Source organism: Engraulis encrasicolus, chromosome 6, assembly GCF_034702125.1.
Source record: "Engraulis encrasicolus isolate BLACKSEA-1 chromosome 6, IST_EnEncr_1.0, whole genome shotgun sequence".
Lineage (NCBI taxonomy): Eukaryota > Metazoa > Chordata > Actinopteri > Clupeiformes > Engraulidae > Engraulis > Engraulis encrasicolus.
The window spans coordinates 25,882,829-25,901,891 of NC_085862.1; the positions used below are offsets into that span (position 1 = coordinate 25,882,829).

Below are 19,063 nucleotides of genomic sequence, written 5' to 3' on the forward strand. Positions count from 1 at the left end.
GTGTTTGAAAGAGCAAGAAGAGCTGTCAACAAATGTTTTATATGGAGGCCAAACTACTCCTACACAGCATGTAGTCTTTACTGTAGAAACTGTACTGGTTGGGTTGGCATCGTACACACACACACACACACACAGAGGGAGCTTAGTGAAATAATGCGGCCTTTCACCGGCCTCCCAGTTGTTTTGGCCCCATGGTCTTCGGCGGCCCGGCCAGGGCTTTGGCTAAATCCTAACTGCGGAGGACATTCAGTCAGTCAGCAGTGTTCTAATTCTTACATTCCAGGCACTCAGAGTTCCAGCCTGTGAGTTCTAGTCTGTTGGTTTCACTGCTGCAAGTGCCTGTTTTTGCACCGTTCACTCACCTGTGAGGTGATCTAATTGTAGCTGAATGAGCAGTGGTCCATGGGCGTCTTGCTTTTTTTTTCTTTTTCTCTCTCCCCTACTCAAGCATCTGTTCCCTCAAGTGCTATAGGGTCTGATCTCCCTCTTGCACGCACAACATGCATGTGTTCTGGCCCCTGCTGAATAGTTTTTACGTCTGTCAACTTGACACACCCATCCATGTGTTGTGGCTGTATGCTGCTGCTAACGTCAGATTGCGTGCCATGGGGCCAATATGAATACACACACACACACACACACAAGCACACGCACGCACACGCACACACCACACACACACACTCACACACACCACACACACACACACACACACACACACACCTTAAACTTCATTAGTCTGAAGAAGGTGACCTGGCCCCGTATATGCAGGTCCCCTATTTCAAAGGCGCAGCACCTGCGTGAATGCTGGCTGATGACGTGAGAAGTGGCCATATGGGTATTATGCATGCGTTCTGTGTTATGCGTTATATGCATGGTGTTGTGCATGTGTGTTGCTTGTTGGGAGGGTTTGACCTCTGACATGCAGGTGCGAGTCCCCTGCTTTTGTCATTGCGGCGGTGTGGGGACAGACCCACAGCTGCCATCAGGGCTGCTGCTGACAGCTTTGGCTGGGCCCAGGGCAAAGACGTTTGAAAGGGCCACAAACCCGTTGGCTTCCCTGGCTGCCATCAACGAGGAGTCTGGAGAGCAGAATGTTCTGAGCCAGGGTGACATGCACAACCCAGACAGGGTTGCCAGATGAGACGGATGATTTCCAGCCGAAAAAAATGCTCAAAACCCGCCTGGAAGCACTAAATCCCACCCAGTTTGAACTAAATTCTATTGATTTCAATGGCCATACATTGGCTGAAAAACCTGCCCAAATGCCCTTTTTTACCCTTTATTTACCCACAGAAGGCCATCCTAAGCAGGGAAACCGCCCCATCTGGCAACACTGATTCCAGGGATGCTACACAAGGAACAGACCTACAGTAATGCTCTACACACATGGACCCAATATTGGCTGAGTGTTGGTTTTGGAGGTGTTTTTGGTGTGTACAGTCTTTGAACGACAGTCACCATATGTGTAAGCGAACGTTTCGCTTTAACCAATGCCAGGTACGGTTCATCAATGTGGACCGCCTTTGACTTTCATTGGACAAGTCTTGTGTGGGGTTTTGAAGGGACAGTTGACACATGTGCAAGAGAGAGTTTCAATTCAACCCATTTTTTTGTTGCCAATGTTTAGTTTTATTACCGTGTAACGTTTCAGGCTTTTCCAAGCTTTCCTCAGATGGTTGGAGGGGCAATTCATTTGAGGCGTTGCACACCCCGTGATCAAAACGGCAGATATTGCTCCCACATGCAAAGAGCCGGTTTCTGTTTCTCCCGACCGCAGCAGAAGGAACTGAACTTTTTAGATCTTTCAATTAGACGCTAGTCAGACAGGATATGCCGCTAAGCCATTTCCTGCGACTTCAAAAGGCCTCATTGTGAGTGCAGACAGGGAAGGTTTGATGCCAGCCTGCAATTGGTCCATTGGCGGAGCTCCACTGGTGCAGTTTAGGCCCAGCGGGGGAGACTCAGGTGGTGTGTGCACCAATCACACCTCTCTGTTGACACAGTTAATCCCGCCCCCCTCCTCCTGCCCTCATCCCACCACCTCTCTTTCTCTCTGTCTCTCTCTCTCTCTGTCTCTCTCTCTCTCTCTCTCTCTCTCTCTCTCTCTCTCTCTCTGTCTCTCTCTTACTCTCTCTCTCTACCTCTCCACTCCATTGCCGTCTGTCTTCCTTTCCTCTTTCAAAACCCGCTCCTCTCCCCATCCATCTCGCCTGTAGCATTAACTCCCCCCTCCAGACTCTCTTTACGGTTTTCTCCTAAGATGTAATGTTGAGTTATGCGTGCCGGTAAAAGCCAAGCTTCACATTTGGCCTCCACACTCACACAGAGTAGCCAGCAGCGTAAAGTCAGTCAAGTCAGTCAAGTCATTCACTCGTTCACATTTCCCTCCACTACGAGGCTAGTGTTTATGGTGTTTGTATTACGGTATGTCAGGTGAAAACATTTATTTTGGCCAAGGCCGTGTTTGTGCGAGTGCATTACGTAAGGGGCCCTGAAACGGTTTCAAGGCTGTGCAGAGGGCTTGAATGTTTTGCTGGAATCAGGAAGAGAAAGAAACTGTGTTTGCTTATTGTCAGATTTAACTGTTTTTGTGACTGACGTGAGGTGTAATTTGGGTTTGTGCTTTTTTTGTTTGCTTAATTTAAGTTTTAAGATATTCCCAGTAGGTGGTGAGGGCAACAGTTACAGGGATTTCAGTGCTGGTAAAACGCTGTAAAGCACTGACTTGACCCCTTTGAAGACACTTGAAGAAAAGCATTACTCTGACATCCAAACCTGTTGCCAATGATGAACTCACTCTTAAAATGACTGAATATAAAGTTGATTAATATCATCCCACGACTTTGAATGCAGTCACTATACTCCATAAAAGGATTATAGTAAGCTTATACATTTTCACCTGAAACATTTAGATCACACCCACACCTGGTGCTACAGAATGAAGGTAGATGATTTTGTCCTCTGCTCTTCTCCGTTAAAATGTATGATGGAGTGTACAGTAGATAGACTATTATGCCTGTCTGTGTCTCATGTTTGGTGCCAGTGCCAGCGTTTGTACTGCAAACACAATTGCCGCATGGGGACAATAAAGTTCAACTACTACTATTGGTACAGTAAGTAGAACAAAAATGGAGTATGGCAAACCCAGAGGATTGCCCACATACAAGTAGAATGACCCAGTTAATGTGACTCAGGGAGTTGCCTTGTAGCTCTAGGCCTCTATATTCCCTCTTGACCTGATCATTATCTTTTCATAAGATGAAAGATGAGTCATTCCTACTCCTCCTATTTTACCACCACAGGGCACACACCTTGCCTGCCAGTCCTTCCTTACACAACAATGCTGATGTTTCAACCCTACACAGATTATAAAGCCTATTATTTAAGATGAACCGCTCATTGTGTCATAGTTTTGTTTCGTGAGACAATGGTTTTGGTGTTTTCTGAATGATCTACCTGAAAATAAGAATGGGTCATATAATTAGTAGGGCTGTAATGATACACTCAACTCACGATTCGGTTGGTATCACGATTTTAGCCCTACGGTTCGATACACCCCACGATTTCACGTTTGCCAATGTTATAACATAAAATTATGAATAAAACTAGGACAGAATAGGTTACAAGAGGCAACAAATAATTTGTAAAAGTTAAAATATAATAATGATGATTATTTGAAGCTTGGAGCACCATCACTGCATATCATGCGGTAGTTTTCTGGACTGATGGGTGTCAAAACTTTGAAGGGTGCATCCTTGTATCATGATAGAGTATTGTGAGTCTGTGTATCAGGATTTCTCGGTTCGATACAATATCGTTACAGCACTAATAATTAGTGTAAATGCATAATAATAATTACTACTAATAACAAGAAAGTTAATGCATGATAGGACCTTTTCTTACTTTTCATTTTTACAATATTTTAGTCAGCACCCTAAAAAGAAGAAAAATCTATTTGGGTGAAGCCTGCTCCAACCTTTATGAACCTAAATGATCTACCAACCATCTGTTGAATTTCACTTTATGCCCTGTTGAAGTTAAAACAATCTCATAAATGTCTCTCTTGAGAGGGTTTATGTTGTAGCTTGTCTACTGTTGGGGTTTTGGACTTTGAAGACTGCTAAGTCTTATTATGTAATAAAAAGTGTAGTGTTCTGCTAGGTTACTTATGTTGTCAGGCAACATGCATTACTGCAGTCCAGTAGTCTGCCATACATAGGCAAAGTGCAGTAACTATACAGTATATTTCATCAAAATTGAGTTTTGACTGAAAATTACCTTCATACCACCTACTTTATCTTGTGACAAAGCTTTATGGTCAAAATGTGTCCTGTTTTAGAGATATTCCCATGTCAATTTTGCATTAACTGCAATATCCAACGTAATACCAAGGCTTTGAAGGCCTTTTTCTCAGTTTCAATGGTGGGGAAGTTACTGCACTTTGCCTTTGTAGAGCAGTATCCTGAGTGTTTCTCTTCATGCGCAGTGTGGCTACTAGGCCAAACCTCTGGACACCCGTTTCTGATTGTGCTGTGTCAAATCTATTTGGCACGTCACCTCAGCCTTTGACAGCATAATTGCAAAGCTGTTGTCCATGTCAGAGGTCGCCTTTCATTACATGTGTTAAGGCATTTTGCTCCACAAATATTAGCTTTTTTTTAGCAGCGCGAAGACGCACACAAGCAGACAGGTAGGCACCACCAATCCAGAATGATCAAGGATCTCCAAATTCCTGAAATTATGCTAATTATACTTTTCCAAACCTTCCGTGGGTCCATTTTCCCGAGTATTTGCATATTTTCTAGACTGCGACAGACGGTTAATGATCCTTATTTAAGATTTTAGGAGATTTTTTTCTTGAAGCACACACACACATCATACTTTGGCCATGATTTGCCCAGTTAAATGGTGTTTAAACTGAGTCTGAAGGGTGCAACAAAAACACTGCTCACTGTGCGAGCTTCCCTCCAAATGCTTTCATTTTAATTGTGGTAAAACACTGTTTGTACATGTATTGCACAAAAATACAACGAAATGCACTGATGCAATTATGAAAACATCAGGGATGGAAATATTGCTCTGGTGAAGTCATGATTTTTTTAAATCATAAAAATTATTTTCTTTCTCAAATCCGCTTGTTAAAACTAGAGTCTCTTGTTGCTTTTGCACGGAGGCCTGTCAGTCAGTTTTTATGTGCGGCCCCTGGGAGGAATCCCAGTCCTAGAGCCGTGCTGCAACAAAGACTTTTAAAACTCTCTTCTGGTCGTATTTTATCAGTTTCTGTCCTGTCTCTCCAACTATGTGTCACACAGGGGGATCTGTGAACGGAAAAGTCAAACATGTGTTTCTTGACACTTCAGATTAGGACTTTCTGCTATTTCTGTGGGAGTGTTTTTGTTTTAAAGCCAGTTGGATGAGGAGCCAAGGGCAGTGAACGACTGGCATCCACTTCTGGATAGCATTTGAATATGGCTGCAGATGAAAGGCATATCTGTGGTGTGGTGTCAAGGCTTTTCTGCTGCTTAGTGTTCCCACAGCTTACTAAGAACTAAGACACACCTCCACCTCCTCTCCCACTCCTCTCCCTCCTCTTCTCTCTGTCACCTCTCGACCACCTTCTCTCCCATCCCCTCTCCCTCCTCTTCTCTCTATCACCTCTCGTCCACCTTCTCTCCCACCCCCTCTCCCTCCTCTTCTCTCTGTCACCTCGCGTCCACCTTCTCTCCCACCCCCTCTCCCTCCTCTTCTCTCTGCCACATCCTCATCCTCCTCCTTGTAGTCTTAGGCTCTCCATACACCAGTCACGCCAAAGTGCGCAGCACTGCTCTGCCAATGTTTGATTCCGCTGTTTTCTATACAACCCTCCACATCGGCACCAATGTGTGTGAGGGGTTGTATTGAAAACAGTGGAATCAAACGTTGGCAGAGCAATGCTCCACGCTTTAGTGGAACCGATGTAGGGAGGCTCTTAGTCCTGTGTAAACACTGATTAGAGTGACAGTATCTGCCACCTCCCCTTCCGCCTTCTTGTCAGGTTGGTCTTGAATAAACACTGATTAGGCTGAGCCTCTCTCTGAGTCTACCACCTGCTCCTTCTGTGAGAATGTGATTGTGATTCTGTACAGTATGAGTTTGATTGCTGGAGATGAAAGGTCTCCTGTCTCAGCTCCGCCTAGATTATCCCTGAACAAGCTCTGATCACAGTGATGGGATCCAGTCGTGGAAACAAAAAGTGGAGTGTCTGGGAGCAAGTGGAAAATACACTTGGCCTTGCTTTCTTCCACCTCCTCAGTCCTCCTCACCCACCTCCTATTCCACCTCCTACTCCTCTCTGGTGCCCCCAAACAATATTTGTTAAGTTTGTGTCTTGTGGTGCCGTCTCACTGGTCAAAAATGGTTGGTGCCCCTGGGCACTGTGCCGCTGGCCCTTATGGATTATCCAGCCCTGGTCTCACCTCCTCCTCCACCTCCCCTTCTCCACCTCCTTCTCACCTCCTTCTCACCTCCTCTTCTCATCTCCTCCACCTCCCCTTCTCCACCTCCCCTTCTCACCTCCCCTTCTCACCTCCTTCTCCACCTCCCCTTCTCACCTCCTTCTCCACCTCCCCTTCTCACCTCCTTCTCCACCTCCCCTTCTCACCTCCCCTTCTCACCTCCTTCTCCACCTCCCCTTCTCACCTCCTTCTCCACCTTCCCTTCTCACCTCCCCTTCTCACCTCCTTCTCCACCTCCCTGGTCTCACCTCCTCCTGAGTAAACGCTGATTAGAGGGGCGGTGGTCTGGGGGAGCAAGTGGGAAATGTTCTGCAGATAGCAGGTGGGCCACAGCTGGCCTGTGTTGACAGAAGCACCAGACTGGAAGAGGTGTGCCTGTGTGTGTGCGCGCGTGTGCGCGCGTGTGTTTTGGGAGGGAAGAGCATTATATTGTGTGTGAGTGAGCCTTTGATGATGTTAAATTGGAGCGCTGCTTTAACTATTACGGAGTTCGATGTGGTCAGTGGAATCCACCCGACATCCTCCAACATCTACATGTGTGTGTGTGTGTGTGTGTGTGTGTGTGTGTGTGTGCGCATAACTTATGTGTCGCTGGGTTTAAGAGGTGTCTGGATGCATGGCCTGTGTGTGCGTGTGTGTACTTACCAGGCTGTTAGTCGTGTTCCCTTGTTTCCATCCTGGAGGCATTTGAGTTAAGTAAATAATGATTAACAGACTGCTTAGTTAAAGATGTGACGAAAACCTCTACCTCTCCATGGATCTCCATGATGATTTATAGATTAATTATGGTGCTCAGAACACACATCTGTATAAACATGTGTGCATTTCTGCTAATGGGTCACAAAAGGTTACTATTATGACTATTTAGACTACGTGTGTGTAAATAAATTGCTGGTGCGCATCCAAAACAGGTAGCACTGCCTCTCTGGTGGTGTTTGACTGGTTATACTGTATATTTGAAGTGTATTACATGTTTTGTTTACTGTATGTGTTCGCTATGCAAACTTGTATTGCCGGTTCACACACCTGTTCTTTTTCAATACCACATGCAATACTATTCACGTGCCATCTATTGCTACTTTACATAATAAGGAACAGGGATGTCAACAATTAAACGATCAATCGACTTTAGTCAATTCAAATGTTAATCGATTACCGTAAAACAAATTAATTGTAATTAAATTGAGCTTTTTTCTTTCATCTCATTTTTAGGGATGGGGTATTGAGATTGGGGCGGCAGGGGGATGCCCAGGAACAGGAACATCCATAGTTCCATATTCACTCTCATCGTCACGATCAACCAACAGCGGTGTTCGTTGTTGTCACTTCTTGGTCTTTGTATGTTGTTGGTACAAAGGGAAGGGAAATTCTACTGATGCATGGTGTACCACCCACCTAATTCACACATTCTCTGTAATATTGTTGCCACATTCATGCGAATTCAGTACCTTGTGACTAAAAACACATACAAAGTTTCTTCAAGATATGTGTCAACCGGGTCCCAAAGTGTGTGATTTGACATGAAATGTCCCTCACTGGACACATTTTAAGGCTCAAGAAACAATGGAAAAAGTTGATTTGACCTAAACCACAAGTTTCGGATCAAGTGGCGATGGCAAGTCCCTGCATTTCAGCTCAGTAGAAAGGCAACATTCAAGGCCAAATGATGCTGCCGTGTAAGAGACAGAAACAAAAACCCAGAATGATAGCAGCTCTTATCTCATGGCCTTTGTGCATTGACATGCCACACAATGACTCTTTCTGCTGACGTCTCGGTCTGGTGTCGCTCTCCTCTGTACAGACAGCATGCGTCTTTGTCCATGGACTCAGAGTATACTGTGACCCTTGCAGTGTTATTCATACACACACACACACACACACACACTCACAAGCATGCCTACACACACCCACACACATACACATGCACACATACACGCTTACATGCACACAAAGCATGCCCACCCACACACAAGCCCATGACACCCACCCACACACACACACACACACACACACACACACACACACACACACACACACACACACACACACACACACACACACACAAACACACGCCCACCTACACAAGCCCATACACAAACTCACCACAACACACAAACCCACACACACAGTCACCGTTTCCGCAGTGATGACTTGCTTATATGCCTAGTGTGATCTGTACTGCACTCCTTGGAAAAGTTGAGGTAAGCGCTGAATGTGCAGAGCAGAGCAGAGGATGCTGACAGACAGGAGCTCAGTTGAGTGTCTTCATGTGCGGAGGGCGAGGGCGGCCAGGAGAGGAGAGCAGCATCAGGTGGAACATTATTTATACCAGCTCAGCACTAAAACAAGACGACCCAGACAGGATGCTGAACACACCCTGGCGTGCGTGCGTGTGTGTGTGTGTGTGTGTGTGTGTGTGTGTGTGTGTGTGTGTGTGTGTGTGTGTGTGTGTGTGTGTGTGTGTGTGTGTGTGTGTGTGTCTGTGTCTGTGTCTGTGTCTGTGTGTCTGTGTGTGTGTGTGTGTGTGTTTCTGGGTTTATATTTGTGTGCGCGTGAGGGCACGAGGTGTACCTAGCTGTGCTTGAAATGTGTGTGTGTGTGTGTGTGTGTGTGTGTGTGTGTGTGTGTGTGTGTGTGTGTGTGTGTGTTAAGAGCATGAAGGGTGCGTGCGTGATGTCTCTGAAACAGTGATTGTGTGTGCGTGCGTGTATGCGCGAACATGTGGAAAGATCATGAGGGCAGTGGCCATGCATGTGATACATTGGCCTAGGGCAGCAGGTGTGTGTGTGTGAGAAAGAGAGAGAGAGAGAGACCACAGGAAACCTGGCTGCAGCTGTGAACACACTCTAGGCAGACAGAGTTTGTCAACGTCCTCTACTTTAAGAGGTGTGTGTGTGTGTGTGTGTGTCGGGGTAGACAGTGTTTGTCAGCGTCCTCTACTTTAAGAGGTGTGTGTGTGTGTGTGTGTCGGGGGAGACAGTGTTTGTCAGCATCCTCTACTTTAAGAGGCGTTTCGGGAAAGCAGGAAGTGGCAGGAAAAAAAGAGGTCAAATGAGAAAACTGCTCGTCTTTGTCTGACTTTTTAGGATGGTTTTCCTTCAGGAGGAGTGGTCTTGGGGCTTCAGGTTTGACCTTATAATGCCTGTACTGTTCTTGGTGGTGTTCACTACTAACCATGAGAGAATTATAACCCAGGGTAAATTGTATTCTAGACTTCAATAAACATACAACAAAAAATTAAAGTAAACAATAGCAGGCGTTTGTATATAGAACAGAGGATCATTTGTAAACCTAACGGTCAAGTATTCTTCCACAGAAATATAATGTGGAATGTCCACAGAAATATAATGTGGAAGGTACTCAAAACTGTTATAAACAGTTTATAAACAATACACTTAATGTATGTAATGATACTTAATGTATAATGATATGTCTTTAAACGGTAGAGTATACCGCAGCCACCACCCTGGCAGGAGTTGAGTCCTGCTCCCTCCATATGATGGCTAGCATTGAAATCGCTCCTCTCAGACTTCTTCCATTGAGGACAGAGCTGCATGGTATGGACCTGTCAACTTCATCAGGTTTTCAAGTGGGCAGGCCACTTCACTGATGTTTCGTTGATGTTATATAAATAGTGAATACACTAAATTTTACCACACAAAAATTGAACAAAACTATACCCAGCTATAGAGCAGGGAATACGCCGCCATCCTGACTGTCCTGAAGTATTCTTCTCATTACTGCTTGTTTTATTAGGGTCTCTTGTGTACGATGCTGTGAGGCCCACCTGCTGGTAATAGCTGGAAACAATAAGGCCATGCGTCTAATTAAGTGTTAAGTGTGTCTGTCACTGTAGAGGAATGCAGGCCGCTAATTGGTTACTGTTTTTAGCCCTCTGACGACTGCCAGGTGAGCTGAGGTGATGAACAAACTCAGACAGACACACACGTAGACACACACACACACACACACACAGTGAGACAGACACACGTGCACGCACACATACACACAGTGAGACAGACGTGCACGCGCACACACACACACACACACACACACACACACACACACACACGCACACACACCCCAAACCCTTCCTTCATGCCTCCATCTGTGAAACCAATGTCTACACCACAGTCTGTCGCATGGGCAGCCTGGTGAACCAGCTCCTCATATGGTGTGTCATGATGTGCAGGCTTCATTATGTACCAAATTAAATGCAGGATGAGAGCTTGGTTTACCAGGCTGCTGATGTTGGAACTCACAGAAAAGCCCAAAGCAATGGCTCGTCTACAGTAGGTAAAGTTTGTTTTTAGAAGGGCATTTCATATAGTGGGCAGTTCAGTGCACTCCGCCAAAAATTGTAAAATGTAAAGCAAGAACAAAGATGAAGACTATAATTAAAAACGGTACAAGTAAATGAGTGAGGAGTGCATAATAGCAATTCACATAAAATACATTTGAAAAAGAAGTTCAACTTTCAACCTATATCGCCCTGCTCTCCACCTGTGGCTGTGAGGGTTCAAGTCTGTTGTTTACCAACTCTGATGGGTCGCCCAAAGGCCGGTTTGGAGAGATCTCAAAATTCTCCCTATTTCACCATCTGCATCACGCACCTGGGCTTATTTTAGGGAAGTTTGTTGACCAAAGCTCGGATATTTGGTCCCACAGCATTAGGGCACAACAGTAATAATATTTACTGACAGAATCCGTGCATGATCAAGGGCAAATATGGGTTTTTGTAAACTGTGGCATTTGGATGAAACATTTTGGTGCATGGTGTTACTCTGATGTGTAGACTATTTTTGATGAGGCTATCGTATTAACTTTCATGTGTCATTAAGTGGACTTTTTTGGCCAAGGTATCACTTCCAGAGAGATCCAAAGTGGTTTGGAAATTAAATCTAGATGTTTGAGGGGATGCACAAACAAAAGTGCCTTTGTAGCTAGTTGTGTTTTCTCTACCTAAAGCAGGGGTTTTTCGTTCTAGGGGCCACTTCAAATTCCTCCAAGGGCTGTAAGTCCTCCAAGGACTGTACTATGAACACAACCCAGGATTTCCCCCGGCACTTTAGGCCTATAATGAAGGCAGCCACCTTTAAAACAGACCCCAACTTCTCTAGGTCCCCTGAATATGACATAAATGTATTGCAAACATAATTTCTAAGCTTCCTTTACAAAATGTGTCATATTCAATGTGAAGCTGCATAACGTTAAAATTACATTGGGGGCCGGATAAAATTGCCTCAAGGGCCGTGAATGGCCCTTGAGACATAGTATCTCATGCTTTAGGTCAGGGGTGGGGAACCTAAGTTGGGCACCTTGGAGTATTTTCCGGAGAGTTCATCCTCCTGACGACAAATCTTATTATATTGCCGTTTTGGAGAAACATACAAGTTGTTTTGTTATTGTTTTATTTCCTGAGTCAATCACTCTATTGTTGGGCTTGTTTGCAGCCACAGTCACAGGGTCCCGTTGGTCAACATTTCCAGACAGGTGGAAAACCTTGGAAAATAAGATTGTTTCTACTCCGCTCAGCCCCATTCAAATGTACAAATGCATTTTCATATGTCAATATTCCACACACTGTCATTACTACACACACACACACACACACACACACACACACACACACACACACACACACACACACACACACACACACACACACACACACACACACACAGTGTTGTTAGATGAACCTTTGAGTCAATAGTCAAAACACTGTGCTTTTGTATCCCTCGTTCCACCAACAAACCTGGTCCTGGATCTGCATTAGGAAATATATCCTTTTACTACATGAAAATTTCCTATGCTGCATATTTAGTAACCTTATTATTATCTTTTCCAATACCGCAAATAACAGTAAATCGTTTTAGACTTAAAAGTGACAAAGACAGCCCAGGGTTTTAAAGCTGTGCAAGCGTAAGGTCACTTTGAATGGCAAATATGACATTGGGTGGGCATGACATTGTAATCCTTGGGCACAGTGAATAGTGTACCTTACATGTGTGCGTGCGTCCGTGCGTGCATGCATTCGTGTGAGAGAGCTTTCTTGAGCTCTCCTGAGTTGCTCCACAGGGAGTCCGTGTACTGTACATGCGCCGGTCTAAGCAGCCTGGTTTCTACTCTGTGTGTGTGTGTGTGTGTGTGTGTGTGTGTATGCGTGCGTGTGTGTCTATGCGTGTGTGTCTGTGCGTGTGTGTCTATGCGTGTGTGTGTGCTTGTGCGCGTGCGCATGAGATACCTCTTAACCCCTTCTCTGTATATAATAATAATAACAACATAATAATAATTGTGTGTGCGTACGTGTGATGCCCCTCTCTGTATATCCGCAGCTGCCCTTCGCAAAGATGAATGTTGTGTATTGACCGTACCAGCCGTGTGTCTGTGTGCGTTTCATACGTCTAAACTCTTGTCTGTGTTTTGTCTCCACAGCTGCTTTGCCGTTCATCATCATGAACCTGGTGTACCGGCCGTACCAGCGGGGCATCTACTGTGACGACGAGAGCATCCACTACCCTCTAAAGGCAGACACCATCACACACGGCCTCCTCGCCGCAGTCACCATCTCAGCCACCGTCATCATAGTGAGTCGTCTGTCTGTCTGTCTGTCTGTCTGTCTGTCTGTCTGTCTATCTGTTTATTCTCTCTGTCTATTAGGGGTGTAAATAATATCCCGAATCGTATTGTATCGTGGGACATTCTTAAGTATAGAAAATAATGGAATCCCTACCCCTGCCTAATGCCCTAGCCTAGCTGTTAATTGTGCAACATGAAGTGGAAAAGAAATCAACATCGAATCGTATCGTTATGGAGGCTGTGATTTACACCCCTACATCTCATTTGACCAGTCATTAATTCATCCATGTATCCATTCATCTACCCACTACACTCATCCTTCTCCTCTATGTGGTTGGGTTTAGTTACTCTCTGCTCTCTGCTTGGTCTCTCACACATAACTTGTCTCATTGTCATTCACGTCTCTCTCATCTGCAAAGGAGTGGTTTGTTACTTGTGCCTGTGTGGAATCATATAAGGTCTAGACTCTAGACAAGGAAGCTTGACACACTTCTTTTGGACAGTGAAGAACAGTCCAGCTGTAAACAGTTTAAGTCCTTTGAGTATTATGACCTGGATGATCTAGAATGATGATTCTAGGTCATCCAGGTCATAATACTCAAAGGACTTAAACGGATATTCCTCATGACTTTTTGTTTTTTTATAATATAATACAATATGATATAATATAATATAATATAACATAAATAATAAAATGATGAAGTAAAGAGTGAATAATAATACAAATGAAATAATGAAATATACTATAATCTGTTCTTCCCAATGGACTTCAGTTTAATTAAAGTCTCTCTCTCTCTGCCCTCGGATGAGGTCATGTAAGGCCTGCTTGGTCTTTTGTGATCTTCCCAAATGGTCTCATCTTACAGTACCCTCTGTCTCTCCACCCAGCTCTATAATACCTGCCAGTTTTACTTCACATCTTTTGTTGTTTGTGTTAAAATCCCCAACAGAATTCATTTACTCTCTCTCTCTCTCTCTCTCTCTCTCTCTCTCTCTCTCTCTCTCTCTCTCTCTCTCTCTCTCTCTCGCGCGCCTGCCCTTAAGCCTGCTCATTTCTGGATATAAGCTCATTTGCCTTCCATTGAGTTAAATAATTTTAACATTTCTACGGATCCCATTTGATTCTGCATTAAATTGAATTTGCATTGCCAGACTCATAGAATAGTTCAACTCCATTATAAAACTGAAGAATGGGCGTAAAACAAGCTAATTTCCAGAAAAGGTGTGTTGTTAAGTACTAGCATGCTTCCCTCTGTTGCCTCTCTCCACACATCAGCTCAGTAACAACTAACAACTAAAGCAGTCCGTTTTAGTGTCAGTGTTGCCAGATTGGAAATGTTGAACTATCGTACTAAAACCTAAAAATTATCTCCTTTTTTTTAGGCTTTTGGGAGGAAATTACCGTACATGAACCAAATTGTTCTTTCAAGGCAACTAAATGAACTAAATGAAAACTCGGAAATTATCATACATCATGTGGTTTCGATCGCACAGAGGACAAAATTATGGTACAAATACGCTAATTATCATACATCTGGCAACACCGAGTTTAATTTACATGTTTTAACCCATTTTAGCCCTTTTTGGGAAAAAGCTTCCGTCTCCCTATTAAAACCTAAATATCTCCGCCTCCGAAGCACATAAACACATGAAATCAGTTGCATTTAAAAGCTAGAACCTTCATTTAGCTCTACAATGTGTTCATTCAGCTCTAACATACCCACTTTTTTAATAAAACAGCTCAAATCTCAAGAACCTGAATGCATCGTATATGTCGCTCCAGGACACAATGGGTTAAATGTGCTCCTTCTGTGTCTTGTCTCCCTCTCCAGATCAGTTCTGGCGAGGCCTACTTGGTCTACAGTAAGAGGATCCACTCCAACTCCGAGTTCAACCAGTACGTGGCGGCGCTCTACAAGGTGGTGGGCACCTTCCTGTTCGGGGCGGCCGTCAGCCAATCTCTGACGGACCTGGCCAAGTTCACCATTGGCCGGCCGCGCCCCAACTTCATGAGCGTGTGCGCCCCAAAGGTCTGCAAGGGCTACGTGCCGCAGATCAACTGCACGGGAGCCCTGCGGGACGTTACCGAGTCCAGGTGAGCGTACTGCATGTCACTCAGCCTGGTGGCCTGGGGGTTAGTGAGGAGGTCTTAAGATCAGAGGGTTGTAGGTTCGAATCTCACCCATACCATCTATGGCTGAACTGCCCTTCAGCAAGGCACATAACCACACATTGATCCAGGGACTTTAACCAATACCCTGTAAATAACTGTAAGTTGTTTTGGATAAAAAGCATCAGCCAAGTGTAATGTCATGTAGTAATTCATTTCCACAAAGCTTAGCGATGGCCTGCACTGAACACCTTCAAAGACTTTGCACGTGCCGCTTTTCATAGTTGTCAGTGCCGAAGAAGAGTGCTACCAGCGCTAGAAAAGAATACTGCTGGCTCTACACTGGCTCTAATGATGGGGCACTGGGCTGCTATACCAGCGACCTGGGTTCGATTATGGCCCAGGTCCTGTGCCGATCCTTCCCCACATCTCTCTCTCCCATTTGTTTCCTATCACTCCTTCGCTGTCCTATCGTAAAACAGTCATAAAAGGCTAAAAATATTTTTTAAAAGAAGAGAATACTGCTGCTTTCCGTTATTGCCCCTTTATTTTTTCTGCGTGTTGACGTTTTGACTCCTAAGCCTAAAGCCTTCATCAGAAAGCTTGGAGACGAAATTTGCCGAAATCGCTATTTATGCACTGACTGAAAACTATCTCCCTAATCTCCTTGTGTACTAGGTGACAGTCATTTGTTTACATAGTGTTTGCAATGCCCTAACAGTATCATACAAATGTCATCCCAAAAGTTAGTGCTATGTTGCAAGGTCTCTGCTGATGTTGCACTTCTTTTGGGATGATATTTAGAGTTTGCTGAGATCTTTCAAGAAATTTGTACATATGCCATGTCCGCCATTTAGCTGACCAGGATCTCAGAAAGGGCTGGACAAGTCTAGGGTCAGGAGAGCCGCCTGTTGAAACTTTCGACTACATGTTGAAAGTGCCCGGAATTCCCCTTTAAATTCCTTCATTCTACTGCTACACACAGGCTTTCCGAAGCTTATTGAAGTGGTTCAAGATTTATTTTGATCAGTCTTGGGTCTTATAATGTCGTTATTGATGTTAACACATTCCTGCTTATTCTATATTGAGGTATTTAGCCAGACTCTGTATTTCAAATTTTATTTTCTCTCCGTCCCTCGCTCTTTTAAATGAGTAGGCCTAAATATTGAATTATTATTAATGTGGTACTTTTTGACCCAGTCAAGGATCACTGCAAAGTGTGTGTTTTTGGGAATACACGTATCATGTGGCATCAGTGGAATTTCTGCTATTTTTGTTGCATATTTCGAATCGCTTTGTTTACATTTGCATCAGTGTTTACAGTTATGCCATTGTTTACATTTGTGCCGTTGTTTACATCTGTCTGCATTAAGCCAATGTGGTGCCCCTGGGCACTGTACCTCACATATACGGTAAATATGACTAAAATCATATGGTAAAAATGTCATGTGGTGCCCCTAAACTGACCGGTGTCCTTGGGCACTGTGCTGCTGGCTCTTAAGGATAATTCGGCCATGCATCTGTGCTGTTTTTTTACATTTGTGCTGTTGTTTACATTTTTGCTGTTGTTTACGCTGGTCCTCTCCTGTTTTTCTCCCCTCAGGTTGTCCTTTTACTCTGGTCACTCCTCCTTCGGAATGTACTGCATGCTGTTTCTGGCGGTAAGTCTGTCTGTAAGGCTGGCTGGCTGTCGGTCAAGCTGTCTGTCTGTCTGTCTGTCTGTCTGTCTGTCTGTCTGTCTGTCTGTCTGTCTGTCTGTCTGTCTCTATGTGTCTGTCTGACTGCCTCTCTCTCTGTTTGTCTGTCTATCTGTTTGACTGCCTCTGTCTGTCTGTCTGTTTGTTTTTCTCTGTCTGTTTGCCATCAAAATAAAGGTCCCACATAGATATGTGATGTGTGGAAAACTTGTCAGCCCACTTCTGGACTAGACCCCTATTCAAACAGCAATGATGGTCACCTTGTGAGTGATTCATCTGGTTAGAAATAAGTTGTGAGTTGAGTTGAGAAGATATATTTGACCAGCCCTTTTTGAATGATCCTTTACAAAAAAAACGTACAGGTAGAGTTCTTTTGGCTGAATTATGGAAACATGTGCTTGTGTTTGTGTCTGTGTGATTGTGTGTCTTCAGCTCACAACATCAAGAATACTTCTATCTCGTATCAGGTTGTGTATGTAGCACTTTACCTTTGAAATCCTCAGAGATTGTGTAGCTTTTGCAGAGCACCGGAATGGCTTACGTCTGAGCAGACTTTGTTTTGAAATACTGAAGGTATTCCGCTGTGAATGCCAGGGCTAATGCTCTAACACACACACACACACACACACACATATATACACACACACACACACATATATACACACACACACACACACACACACACACACACACACACACACACACACACACACACACACACACACACACACACACAATGAAGCCAACAGAATTTGGATCCTCATTATTACATTGAATGTATTGGGTTTGGGGGCCCTTTTTAGATGTTTGTCTCGGGCCCAGCCAAAGCTGTCACCCACACACACACACACACACACACACACACACACACACACACACACACACACACACACACACACACACACACACACGGATTCAAGGATATTTATTTTGTCATGTACATAGAGACACTGTCGTGTCACTTGTAATGAAATGCGTAGCCGGTGCAAAACAAGTTTGCCGAAGAAGGGTGAAGAAGAAATAAAATAAAAATAAAGTGTGTGTGTGTGTGTGTGTGTGTGTGTGTGTGTGTGTGTGTGTGTGTGTGTGTGTGTGTGTGTGTGTGTGTGTGTGTGTGTGTGTGTGTGTGTGTGTGTGTGTGTGTGTGTGTGTGTGTGTGTTCAATCAAAGTAATTAGGAGGAATTCAGTAAGCAAATGGCATGAGGAAAAAAGCTCTTTCTCAGTCTCTCAGTTCTAGCTCTGTGACAGCACAGTCACCTTCCAGATCTCAGACACACACACACACAGTCTTGCACTCCCTCCTGGTCCAGACACTAGGTCCAGAGCTTGAACAGGGGTGTCTAATGAGGCCATATAAGGGAATATGAGTCCACTGGAGCTAATAATGAGGCAATATGAGAGAATAGAATATGGCCACTGGAGCTGGAGGATGGAGATGGAGGAACACAATAGGGCCAGCGCTCAGCGGGTGTTAAGTGTGTGTGTGTGTGTGTGTGTGTGTGTGTGTGTGTGTGTGTGTGTGTGTGTGTGTGTGTGTGTGTGTGTGTGTGTGTGTGTGTGTGTGTGTGTGTGTGTGTGTGTGTGTGTGTGTGTGTGTGTCTGTGTGTGTGTGGAGGCGCCAGAGTTCTTTTGTTGGGTTGGCTGATTCACAAACACTGAAGTAGGAAAAGGCTCACATATTCACGCATGATATCTGTTTCACCACCACCACCCTTTCTCTCTCTCTCTCTCTCTCTCTCTCTCTCTCTCTCTCTCTCTCTCTCTCTCTCTCTCTCTCTCTCTCTCTCTCTCTCTCTCTCTCTCTCTCTGAGCAATAATAATGTCTTCCATGCAAGCAGCAGTATGCCAGTGAACTCAATGGCCCTCAGGCTGCAGTGGTAGGATAGTGGTAGGATGTATGAAGGCCAGTGTATGTTACCTGACACTGTGTGACTTGCATGTTGGCCATTTTTATCTGTAGAAGTATGAACTAGCTCAGTTAAAGTAAAAGTTTTTTAATGAAGACGAAGAGTGCCTTGGATTTCTTCAAAACATATCAATATTACGTCTGACCAAAGAGCACCTTCGCACTACTAAACAGAACGCTGAGGCCCTCTGACCTTTATCTTTGTTGACTGTGTGATTTGCATTTGAGGAAGAATAGCATGATATTGGACACCATACTGAATTTAGGTTAAACATG

General features: G+C 44.4%; 1 protein-coding gene across 1 annotated transcript in view; it reads left to right on the top strand.

Moving 5' to 3' along the window:
* The window catches only part of plpp2b (phospholipid phosphatase 2b), a 41,868-nt gene that overhangs the window by 14,694 nt on the left and 8,111 nt on the right, over positions 1-19,063 (top strand). The window contains exons 2-4 of the mRNA XM_063201037.1: positions 12,930-13,081; positions 14,906-15,168; positions 16,787-16,844. Of these exons, the coding sequence (XP_063057107.1) occupies positions 12,930-13,081; positions 14,906-15,168; positions 16,787-16,844 (473 nt within the window). The remainder of the gene's footprint in view (positions 1-12,929; positions 13,082-14,905; positions 15,169-16,786; positions 16,845-19,063) is intronic.